Source organism: Cervus elaphus, chromosome 5, assembly GCF_910594005.1.
Source record: "Cervus elaphus chromosome 5, mCerEla1.1, whole genome shotgun sequence".
Lineage (NCBI taxonomy): Eukaryota > Metazoa > Chordata > Mammalia > Artiodactyla > Cervidae > Cervus > Cervus elaphus.
Window position 1 is genome coordinate 101,316,573 of NC_057819.1, and position 13,231 is coordinate 101,329,803.

Genomic DNA, 13,231 nt, shown 5'->3' on the forward strand with positions numbered 1-13,231 from the left:
TTTCCTTCGCCAGCTTTGTCAGTGGAGGAAACTGCAGAGACACTGCAGGAGGAAACGAATTTTGCTTCCTGGCTCCAGCCTGCCCTCCTGACAGGCTTCTGGGTGCTGACAGTTCCTTCGGTGTGCAGTAACCAGCAGCACCCCAAGGCAAGCAACTTCTCCCAACACACCCCCTCCTGGGGCAGGTTTAGAACAGAGGGCCACCAGTTAGATACCTCCCTGTACACATTATTTCCTGGTCCCCTAAGGACAGTCCAACCAGCTTGGCACCAAGACAAGCAACTTCTCTGCAACCCAGTGAACCCCAGCTGCACCCTCTTCAACCTGATCTGCACCTCGGCCCTGGGGTGGTGGGGGGTGCCCTGTCCCCGGACAGGACTGACGACACCGTCTACCTGCTAGTTCTCTCTTTTCACTTCTTGCTGGCTAACCCCTCTTTACTCTAGCCCCCCTGTTATAGTTAATAATTCTGTACACTAAATTTCCCATGTTCAAATTTCTCTCTCCTGACTGGGCCCAGATGGATACATCCGCAACAGTGAAAAATTACAAACTACCTAATGCCCAAATACAGAGATTTAGTACAGTCAAGAGTAAAACACTAAATGGCCATGAAAAGTGATATTTTACAAGTATATTTTGATTTCAAAAGAAGTTCATGATAACAATATTAAGAAAAAAAATTTTTAAGTAGAATACAAAACAATATATACAATAGCAAAAGAGTATTTTTGCTTTTAAAAAACATGTTACGTTTTGGGATCTCCCTGGCGGTCTAGTGGTTAAGACTCTCTGCTTCCATTTCAAGGGCCATGGGTTTGATCCCTGCTTGGAGAACTAAGATCCTGCATGCTACATTGGGTGGCCAAAAAATCTTGTTTAAATGAGTTATTTTTCTAGATTTTAAGATTTTCAAAGAGAAAAGCACTCAAGTTACTCAAGATCTTTTCTTCAAAAAATAATTTTTTTTTAACTCTAGGCAGTCTCCATCTCTTTGTACTTTTTTCCTTTGCTTGCAGGTACACTGGAAAGAACACTCAAAGGCCGAGTCAGATGACTCTTTCCACCAATCACTCTGCCATTTGTGGCCTCACTTGTTGTTGGGTTTTTAAAATGTCTGTTTCACATGATGGCCCATCTATAAAAGCAGAAATCACAAAGGTCTTTCTGCCCAAAATCACATTAACATTTCCTTGCACAGTTTTTCCTACTAATTTTTTTTTTTTTTTACAGAATTAAGCCATTACACTTAACTTGTTAATTCATCTGGAATTTATTTAAACTAATGGTGTGTGGTAAGGACCCCTTTGGTAACATTTTTTGACACGATGTGCTTTTTTTTAACAATACAAATGACCTGCTGTCTCTAAGGATCATTCCATGGGACCATTTTATAGCAAAATCACTTTATAATGAGGTCCTTTTGGTCTTCAGTAACAACCTCTTGGATGGACTCCAAGAAAAATCTATCATCAACTTAGTGCTGCTATAGGATGACCAATGTTACTGGAAAACTCCAAATGCATCTCCCAAATAATCTATATATACAACCGAGGGTCAAGTGTCAGTGTGAATTAAAAGGTAAAACAATATATAAGAAGAGAAAAGGAGATTCCTCTATGATCTTCAATTAGGAAAAAAAAATCATCAAAGCCCTGGAGCTGCTTTACCTAGCATAGACACAGATTATGAATGAAAAATACCTACATTACACTCTTTTCACTTAACCTCGACTCATTACCTGCCTCAACCACCTACAGGTTATCTTGCTAATGAGAAACAGAAAGAGGGCTAAAAATTCTGCTCCGCTCACATCATTTCTACACTTGATCTTAGCCAAAAGGCCGAGAAGCGATTCAAATCATTTCTGTAAGAACCTAGTACTTCCTCTCAAAGTTTAAGTGCTACAGTACAGTTTCATCCCATAATTCAGAAACACAGAGGGCCCAGATAACAGAGATGCTGTGCATGTAGTAATGACCATGATGACCTGAGCTTCTACAAGTCTTAAAGCAGCATTTCTTAAACGGAGGTGGTACAGTCATCTTAGAGACAAGGAAAATAAAATGCTGCTATTTGCAAAAATATCAACAATTATCAAGACCCATGCAGACAGTTAATCTGGAACCACGCAAACTATTATGATATCATAACGACAGTTCCTTACTATAATCTGCCCTACCCAATGTACAGCCCAAGGCTTTATTTTTATATCACAACAGATCATCTGTAACACACCATACTCTCTTGATCACAATTCAATGTTACTATGGTATTAACTTTAAAAAATGGAACGACCATTGCACTACACAGAATAATTACACCCTGAAGATGTCCACCTCCTAATTCCAGGAACCTGTGAATGTATGACCTTACAGGGCAAAAGAAACTTTGCAGGTGTGATTAAAGTTAAGGGATTTGAGATAGGAGATTATTCTGGATTATCCAAGTGGACCCAATGTAACCACATGAGTCCTTAAAAACAGAATTTTTTCCAGCTGTGGACAGAGAGAGCTATGAGGAAGAGTCAGAGAGATGCAACGTGCTGGCACTGAAGATGAAGAAGGCATCCGTGAGCCAAGGGATGTGGGTAGCCTCAGGAAGCTGGAAAAGGCAAGGGAATGAATTCTCCCCTGGAGCCTCCAGAAGAGAACCCAGCCCTGCTCCAGGGCTTGATCTTGGCCCAGTAAGATCTGTATTGAACTTCTGAGCTACAGACTGTAAGATGATAAACCTGTATTTTAAGTCATCAGTTCAGTTTAGTCACTCAGTCATGTCCGACTCTTTGTGGCTTCATGGACTGCAGCACAACAGGCTTCCCTGTCCATCACCAACTCCTGGAGCGTGCTCAAACTCTTGTCCATCGAGTTGGTGATGCCATCCAACCATCTCATCTTCTGTCATCTCCTTCTCCTCCCACCTTCAATCTTTCCCAGAATCAGGGTCTTTTCCAATGAGTCAGTTCTTCACATTATGGGGCCAAAGTATTGGAGTTTAAGCTTCAGCATCAGTTCTTCCAATGAATATTCAGGACTGATTTATTTTAGGATTGACTGGTTGGATCTCCTTGCAGCCAAAGGGACTCTCAAGAGTCTTCTCCAACACCACAGTTCAAAACCATCAATTCTTTGGTGCTCAGCTTTCCTTACAGTCCAACTCTCACATCCATACATGACCACTGAAAAAACCATAGCTTTGACTAGACATACCTTTGTTGGCAAAGTAATGTCTTTGCTTTTTAGCATGCTGTCTAGGTTGGTTAAGTCATCAAGTTTGTGCTAATTTATTACAGCAGTAACAGAAAATTAATAAAATCATTTTTTTAAAAATCCCTTCAGAATGGTTAGGTGTTTGAACACTTCCTGTCTTAAGACATGCAGAAAACCCATCTTCTAACTAAATGTCATATAATTGTGGGAGGACGATCTGGTGGCTGCAGATTAAAAATAAAGGGAAGGTCATCATAATGTATTGCTGCCAAAAATGACAGACATGACTCTGATCAAGCCACTAAATCTAACTACCAATTTACAGAAAATATGCAGGACAGAAGAATACATTAAACAGCACATGGGGAAACAAATAGCAAGTCTAGATGGTGGGAAACTACAGGGCAAAAGCCCTTGTTTTGTCAACAAACTGTGAAGAAAAAAGAGTTGGCAAACACATATATTGATTAAAGAAACTTAGGGGACATATCAATTAGTTGCAATGTACAGACCATATTCATATCCTGAACTGAACAATCTAAAAAGAAAAAAAATCATTGGACAATCAGAGAAATCTGAACATCAAATAATCTGACTGGATTATTTGATTAAGGAATAAAGCTATGACAAACCTAGACAGTGTATTAAAGAGGAGAGACATCACTTTGCTGATAAAGATCCATCTAGTCAAAGCTATGGTTTTTCCAGTAGTTATATACAGATGTGAGAACTGGACCATAAAGGAGGCTGCATGCCAAAGAATTGATGCTTTCAAACTGTGGTGCTGACTCTCAAGAGTCCCCTGGACAGCAAGGAGATCACACCAGTCAATTTTAATTGACTAGAATATTCAGTGGAAGAACTGATGCTGAAGCTGAAGATGCAATATGTGGGCCACCTGATGCGAACAGCCGACTCATTGGAAAAGACCCTGATGCTGGGAAAGATTGAGGGCAGGAGGAGACGGGGCAACAGAGGATGAGATGGTTGGATAGCATCACTGATTCAATGCATATGAACTTGGGCAAACTCCAGGAGATAGCAAGGGACAGGGAAGCCAGGCATGCTGCAGTCTATGGGGTTGCAAAGAGTCCGACACAACTTAGTGACTGGACAACGAGAATCTTTTACAAACATGCTTTAGAGATATATTCTGGAATATTCACCAATGAAATGGTATAATGTCTAGGATTTGCTTCAGAAATAATCCCGGGGATGGGAAGGTGGGTAGACATATACATGAAACAAGATGGGCCATGAGTTGATAACTGGTGAAACAACTGATGGGTCAGATGGAATCATTAGCCTACTCTCTCACTTTCATATGTTTGAAACTGTCAACAGCAACAAGTTACCAACATTTAGCAAGCAAATAAAGTCAAGGAACATTCTTAAGAATGGCAATCTTGGGCCCCTTGACTGAGTACATGACAAGAGCCCCGAGGGCTGAGGCTGTGTCTTCTTTTCCTATGGTTTTGCCCCACTTCTGAGCCCAACTGGTAGTACAGATCACGTATTTGATCAATGTGTTTAAACCAAGGAATGACCACAGAGGGCCCTCTAGGTCTGTAGAAGAAATAAAGACAATCTCTGCTACACATATATGGAGCAACTTGTGGTCAACACTAGCTAGCCCTCTGAGTTTAGAAAGCAGAAAAAGTAGCTGAGGTTGTGTTGTCCAGTGCCCAGAGAGGAGCGATGGAAATTCCCACATCTGACACACAGGAACTTTCCCTGGAGAAGGGGAAGTAAGGAACGAATGAGGAGAAGATGAGGTCAAGCTGGGTAAAGTTAATCACTACATTGGAAAGACTCTTAGAGCAAGTTCTAAGAACAGATGTTTTTGCTTTAAGATTTTGGGGGAAGGAATCTTGGTCTAGGTGGCAGCTGTAAGAAAGGGTATCTTGAAGGAGAGCTGTCTGTGATGTTATGAATCCAGGGGTTCAAAGATGAGCCACTTGGATGATGCCAAGGTACACCGCAGCCCTGCCAGTCACTTTCCCCACCACTATTTCAACGGAAATACTTACAAGACCTAAAAACACAGAAACCCAGAACTAATCCACAGTCTTCTGCTAGAATCTAGAAACAGCATCTATAGACTATGGTAAGAAGAACTGGAGCTAATTAAAAGCCCCAGCAACAGAGACCTCCTGGGGAAAGGCTAAGTGATACACCTTCTTCCAGGTCCGCCATCCACCCCCTGACTCAGAGACAAAGGTCTTTACCGACCAAAAAGGCAGTTTCCCTTGTTTTATCTCAGGGATTTGGGGGCGATGGGCATGGTGGAGGGGTGCTGTGCCACGTAACTTGCAGGGTCTTAGTTCCCTAGCCAGGGATGGAACTTGGACCCTGGCAGCGAAAGCACCAAGTCCTAACCTCTGGACCACCAGGAACGATCCAGTTACCGTCATCACCTCACCCATCTTCTGGCGAATGCCGATTTGTGCTTCAAATTACAGCATGGGAAGCATAGAAACTGAGGCCATCTAACTGGCAGTAAGGAGGCTTAGCCTCCAGATCAGGAAAGGAAGGCATTCATTGCCTTGAGTCTAAGCTCCACCAGAAACCTGTTATTTTAGGATGATTTTCCAAGTGTTTTGTAAAGGTCAACAGAAGTACAGAAAGGCTAACAGATGCCACAGGCAAAGTTAGAAATGACCCTTCGTGGTTCTGTAGTGCAGGACCTGGCCAGGAAGCACGGCCATGGCAATCTCAGCACACATATCACCAAGGTTCTTGAAGCAGAGAAAAGAGTAATGACGGTTTCATGTAAAGAGAACTGCTTTTGCGTTCATCCTTGAAAAGACAGCTTGATCGGAAAGCAAGGAAGGATAGAGCATTTCAAAACACAAAAGGAAGAGCAGAAAAACATTCTGACCTGTAATAAGTGCTCCTCTCCTCCATTCCTTCACTCCCCAACCCCACCCCACAAACTCCAAAGGCCAGCCGGCTTCCAAAGGGTGGGCATCTTAGTGAGGATGCTCTCAAGTGTGGGAGACTCAACACAAACACTTACATGCGGCATCCTCTCACACCCAGCCCACAGCGATCTCTGAATGAGGCACCTTGTCAGTGGCAGAGATACTCCTCTTGACTGAAAACAGCTTTTCTTGGCAAAAAAAAAAAAAAAAAAGCAACGATGCCCAGAAACTTCATGAGTATTAGCTATCAAGACATTCCTTTCAGGAACCATGAATCCCGAAAAGTAAATCACTGCACAGGAACAGCTGGGCTACGTGCAAGGCTGCACTGTTCTCAGCTTTTTCACTTTGCTTCAGACACGATAAGGGGTGAAATACCATGGAAGTAAAGTGATTCAGGAGGACTAGGACTTCATGTGATAGATAATTTCACTGTGAAAAAGGAGTTCAAAATAGAGTTAGACTTCTGCTTCTGGACAAGAGGGGCTGAGACGGAGCAGACTGACTTCTGGCCCCAAACAAAGAGAAAACAAAACAATACACAAAACCACAGGCAAAATATACAAAACAACAGTTTCAAGATGCAGATGTCAGGAAATGAAGGGCGGTGATCCCTGAGATCTGGGAGACAAACGAGATGAGCTCTCAGTCCCAGATCTTTGGCTTGAGAGTCCCAGGCCATGGCGTGGGGAAGGTGGATCTCAGGTGGCGCCCAGTAGTCTTCCCAGATTGATGAGATTCAAAAAAAAAAAAAAAAAAACAGGTCAAGGTAGCTCAAGTATGTAGGGCACAGTACCAGAAAGCAGAGAGTTGTGCAGGGAGAAAATGGGAGATTTGCATGGGATCCAAACTGAGACTTCAGGCAAGTGTTGGTCAGGACATGTGAGTGAGGAAATTGACTGAGGCTGGGGAGAGAACCACCTGAAAACCTTAGAGGGAATAACCCTCTGAGTTCACAGGACCTGGACATAAGACATAACCAATCAAAAGACGAAATTCCTAATCCCCACTCACCAGGTCACTGCGTAATTCACAGAGAGTACACAAAACCATTCTGGCACAGAAATAAGGGAAATATCCTCTGGACTGGAGTCTGCAAACGTTTTCTACAAAGGGCCAGACAGCAAATATTTTAGGCTTTGTGGTTCGTATGATCTCTGTTGCAGCTGCCCCAACCCTGTTTTCGTCATAGGAAAGCATCCATCAGTAATACATAAATGAATGAGCATGGTTGTGCTCCCATAAAACTTTATTTATGAACACTACACTTTTGAGTATTACACAGTTTGTTTGTTTTTTTTTTTAACAAGTCACGAAATATTCTTTTTGGGGCTCCTTTCAATCGTTTAAAAATGGAAAAACCATTTTTAGCTTGCAGACCATACAAAACCAGGTGGTGGGCCAGATGCGGTCCACAGGCCATGGTTTGCTGACCCACGCTCTAAAATAAACACTGCTCTGGTCCACCTGACAAAGCAAGACCCGAACAACTGCATCCCAGGAGGGGGAAAAAAAATCTCAAGAATATTTTTAGAAAGAAATATCCAGTAACCAAACCAAGAAAAACTCACATCTGGCTTTCAAATGAATTATTTCCTCCATAAGATCAGAAACAAGGCAAGAATGTCTGCTCTCATCATTCCTACACTGTACTGGAGGTTGTAGCAAGTGTAATAAGGCAAGAAAGAAAAATAAAAGGCATCCAGATCGAAATAAAGATGTAAAGCTACACCAATTAAAAGACAAAGACAGGGTAGATCAAAAATTCAACTACGTGTGGCCTTGAAGAACCTCACTTTAAATATAAAGAAACCTCACTTTAAATATGGATTAAAAGCAAATGAATGGAGAAAGATAAACCACAGTAATAGTCATCAAAAGAAACCAGGAGTTGCTACATTAATTTCAGACAGAGCAGACTTCAAAGCAAGTAAAGTTATCAAGGATAAAAAAGGGTATTACATAATAAGGGGGTCAATTCTCTAAGACAACATAGCAATCCTTAATGTGTACGTACCTAAAACAGAGCATCACACTACATGAAGCAAAAAAAAAAAAAAAAAAAAAAACCTGATAGAAATACAAAGAGAAACAGATAAAGCCAGTGAAAAAGCTGGCTGAAAACTCAACATTCAAGAAACTAAGATCATGGAATCTGGTCCCATCACTTCATGACAAATAGATGGGGAAACAATGGAAACAGCAACAGACTTTATTTTCTTGGGCTCCAAAATCACTGCAGATGGTGACTGCAGCCATGAAATTAAAAGATGCTTGCTCCTTGGAAGAAAAGCTACGACCAGCCTAGACAGCATATTAAAAAGCAGAGACATCACTTTGCCAACAAAGGTCCATCTAGTCAAAGCTGTGGTTTTTCCAGTAGTTATAATATGGATGTGAGATTTGGGCCATAAAGAAAGCTGAGTGCTGAAGAATTGATGCTTTTGAACTATGGTGTCAGAGAAGACTCTTGAGAGACCCTTGGACAGCAAGGAAATCAAACCAGTCAATCCTAAAGGAAATCAGTTCTGAATATTCATTGGAAGGACTGATGCTGAAGTTCCAATAGTTTGGCCACCTGATGCAAAGAGCTGACTCATTGGAAAAGACCCTGATGCTGGGAAAGATTGAAGGTGGGAGGAGAAGGGACGACAGAGGATGAGAAGGCTAGATGGAATCACTGACTCAATGGACATGAGTCTGAGCCAGCTCTGGGAGTTGGTGATGGACAGGGAGGCCTGGCATGCTGCAGTCCATGGGGTCGCAAAGAGTTGGACACAACTGAGTGACTGAACCTACTATCATAGTTGGGAGACTTCTACACCCCTCTCAGAAATGGACAGATCTGGCAGAGAGTTAAACTCAACACCAGATTTACCCCCAGTTCATGTTTTTTTGTTCTCTTATTCACGGCATTTATACATTCCTACTCCTGGCTGTGGCTAGTATATAAAAATACAAATGATTTTTTTATACTGATCCTGGATCATGCAACCTTGCTAAACTCACTAATTAATAGCTTTGCAGTAGAATCTGTAGGATTCTCTATACTTGGGTAGACTCTGTAGGATTTTCTATACAAATGGTCAATGCCATCTGTGGATAAAAAAGGTTTCACCTTTTTTTTTTTTTAAAGAGACTTTTGTTTTTTACAGCAGTTTTAAGTACACAGCAAAATTGAGAGGAGGGTACAAAGAGTTCCCATATAGCCCTTTTCCCCACACATGCAGAGCAAAACATAAATCAACAGGTAAATGTATATGCAGACTGTTGTCAATTTATACAAGGGATTACTACTCTGTGATGTAAGAGAACAAAATACTGACCCATGAAACAATGTGGATGAATCTTGAGATAATTACCCTGAGATAAAGAAGCCAGACCATCCCACCCCTGAACTCGCAAAGAGCCCATATCGTGAGTCCATTTATACAGAATTAGAGAAAACAGAAGCGATTTTATAGCAACAGAAAGCAGATCAGCAGCTATCTGGGTATGTGGGGAGGACAACAGTAAGAATTACCAACAGATATGATGAAAACTATCAGGAGTAATGATTATGCTTATGATCCGGATTGTAGAGATGGTTTCAAAGGTGTATGCATATGTCAAAGCTTATTGAATCATACACTTCACATATGTGCTATTTATGATGTCAACTAGACCTACATAAAGCTGTGTTTCAAACAGGAGAATTAGCAGGAGTAACATCTGCAACACTGACATAAAAAAATGTCTATCACACATATTAAGTAAAAAAAAAAGCTGTAGGAATATCTATATTATGATCTCACTTATGCAAAACATACAAGTGCTTATACTGAATATACAGTATGCATGCATGTACGTACAGAAAAAAGCCTGAGGCAATATACATTGTTAATCTGTTTACAGTTTGAGATCAGAGGAACAATACAGAAAATATTTTTCATTTTATATACCCCTATATTGTTTGAACGTTGTATCGTTGTATAACAATCATGCATTACTTCTGAAATTAACAGAAGAAATTAGCAGGTTTAAGAGCCAGCTGGGTAAGATGAACCTGAAGGTAAAAGCCAAACTGACTTATATGGAAAAAAAAAAAAAAAAAAAAATGGAGCCTTTTCATTGGAGAATGAGTCCTAATCATGGAGAGGAGAAAGAGGCCCACGCCTCGAGTCACCTGGGATGACCAGACCCCGAGCTGCACTATGTCCCTCTCCCAGGAGAGAATCCCAACTTCCACCAGCTACCTGGACCAATGACAGCATCTGTTTAATCCCCAGGTACCCTGAGGCACAGAAGCGCCAAGAGCTCTGAGACCAACTGTTTTCCCTCCAATTTTCAATGGGTATTGGGAACATCCGAGGCTATGGTAAAAAAACCCGTCGAGGTTTCTGAGCCCACGCCCTTGGGGTATTTAGTACCTTGGATAATTTTCTGCTGCTGTTGCCGGATTTCATCAAAACCCAAGCCTCTGGTCTCCTCTGGCTCCTCCAAGAGCCAAGGGTTGGGTGCTCCTCGCTTGGCCCCTCCAGTCATCAGGCTGGACCTAAGAACAAGATTGAATGCGTTACATAGCTCAAAAAATCCAGCTCGGCCGCAAATCGCTCCCACGGGGGCAGAGGGGGCCAGCCTCGCATGCTTTGAAAATTCATTTCGACCGCAATTTATTGCATCCTTGGTTTATGCCAGCAACTGTGTTCAGGGCTGGAAGAGATACGAGGATGAATAAGGCCCGAGCCTGGTCCCCAGGAGAATTACAGCTTGTGAAGGAGACTGTGGCGACACTTAATACTCTTACTAATCCTCCATGATATATTTGAGTCAATAATCATAAGTGAGGGTCTTAAATTTCAGAAACGCAAGGCCAAATGGAAGTGGCCTTTCTATTGAGACAAAATTTGTCTCACGGGCTAGGTGGCACCAAAGGCACAAATATTATTTCTCAAGAAGATATAATGTTGCCGCGACGGCTTATAGCACAAAAAATTACCACTGAATTCCTTATTAGAGGGAATCTTGCTACTTACAGAGAGAAACACATGTAGGTTTCAAAACCAATTCAATGAATACAACCGAGCATTTATAACACAAATTCTGAATTATCTGTCTTAATCTTGACTCTCTCTCGTAACCCACATGGCCCCTGGGATATTATGTATGAACCGTTGCAAACACGAGTGCCAAAAACCAGGATGGCGGGTCAGAGGTGAATAAAGTAAACTTGAAAGTGCATTTATCACCATGCTCTTCCTTTCAAATTAGCATGCTGCACCCGAGTAGTCAGTAGACGCCTCAAAAGTTAATGCTGGAATGTTCCACTTGTAGCCCTTGCCACACATAGAGCATAATTTTAAAAATTCTTGCGGGGGAAAAAAATCTAAGAAAATTGTCTTAGTACTCTCAAAAGACAGAAAATTTGAATCAGAGCCTTCAGTAGTTAAAATATACTTTTAAAATACCTATTAGAGGGGTTTCCTTGGTGGCTCAGTGGTAAAGAATCTGCCTGCTAATGCAGGAGACATGGGTTTGATTCCTGATCCCAGAAGATCCCACAGACCCACGGGGGCAATTAAGCCCGGGCGCCAGAGCCACTGAGCCTGTGCTCTGAGAGAGCCTAAAGGTGCAACTACTGAAGCCCGGGCACTCCAGAGCTGGTGCTCCACAACAGGAGAAGCCACTGCAGTTAAGAAGCCCAGGGTGTCTGATGTCCTCTGCCAGGATGGGATGGGGAGGGAGGTGGGACGGGGGTTCAGGATGGGGAATACATGTACGCCCATGGAGGATTCAAGTCAATGTATGGCAAAACCAATACAATATTGTAAAGTAAAATTAATTAATTAATTAAAATAAAAAAGAAAAAGAAGCCCACACGCTGGAACTAGAGTAGTCCCCACTCTCTGCAACTCGAGAAAGCTCTTGAAGCAACGATGACCCAGCACAACCAAAAACGAATAAATAAAATTAGGTACTTGAAAAAAAGTTTTAAAAACCTAAGAGAATAAAAGTACAACACAGGCACAATTTAATATTAATATCAAACACACATCAACCACTAGACATACAGGAAAGATTTCCCAGGGCTAAATTCAGCCCTGCAGAAGTCCTAAATGCTAGAAGAACTGTTTTGATCTCACTTTCACATAGTTCAATGTAAAAGCAATAGTAAAGTACAGTGGTTTCCCAAAGTGGTAATTCGTCCCTAATGCCTTCTTTCTCAGCTGATTCCAAATTTTTGGTTCAGCTTTTTGAGGCTGAACTATCACTATCTCCCTCTTCCCCTCCCCTTTTGCCCTCTCCCTGTGTGTCTGTACTTTGCTGATGCCTTAAATCTGTCAGGAAACTCAACGAATGATGGATATGACTTTACTAACAAGAGCAGGTAAAATCGCAGGTGCCACTGTGGGCAGGAGACTTGATTTTCTTTTCATTATCAGGCGCTAAAACCTAATATTTAGGATGGATGCCTATTAGTACTGTTCTGGGTAAGAAAGAAAGTCTATGAGAAATCTTAAGATATAATTCTTAACAGTTCAAGGAGTTTACAATCAAATGGAAAAGAGAAACTAACCACACGTGAAGGAACTCTCAAATGAAATAAGACAACAGCCAGCCCTGCATCCCTGGGCAATTCCAATAACCTCTTCAGCCTGGTTTTCTCAGCCACAAGACAAGCAAACCAAGTGGGTCAGTGGTTTTCAGCCTCCACTCCAGCCCCACTCTGGAGAAGCACACCACCCTCATTAATGGTGGGGTTGGCAGGTGAGTGGGGAAGACTCGTGTTGGAGGCGGAGACAGGTATTCTTCATAATCCTGCAGATGTCTTTATATCTTTGGAAATCACTGAATTTGAAGATCTTTAAGATCCTTTCAGTTTTACTGGAAGTTTTTCTCATTATGAGCTAAATTCCACAAAGAACAGAGGAAAAAAGACAATTTCCCCACAAAGCCCATTCTCCTCTCCCCCACTCTTCCCAATTTCAGTTCAAGACAACCACAGAATCATCAGCTCAGGCCCAAACCCTCGGAATCAACTTTGACTCTGGGGTGCCTTCACAGCATTGAGTCCATTAGCAAATCCTTGGAAACATACCTAAAATCCACCCGCTTCTC

At 41.9% G+C, this 13,231-nt stretch overlaps 1 protein-coding gene across 3 annotated transcripts in view; it reads right to left on the reverse strand.

Annotated features, from left to right (window-relative positions):
- STX8 (syntaxin 8) overlaps positions 1 to 13,231 on the reverse strand; it is a 198,811-nt gene that overhangs the window by 144,856 nt on the left and 40,724 nt on the right. For all 3 annotated transcript variants that reach the window (XM_043903827.1, XM_043903826.1, XM_043903829.1), the window contains one exon: positions 10,543 to 10,667. In XM_043903827.1, the coding sequence (XP_043759762.1) occupies positions 10,543 to 10,667 (125 nt within the window). The remainder of the gene's footprint in view (positions 1 to 10,542; positions 10,668 to 13,231) is intronic.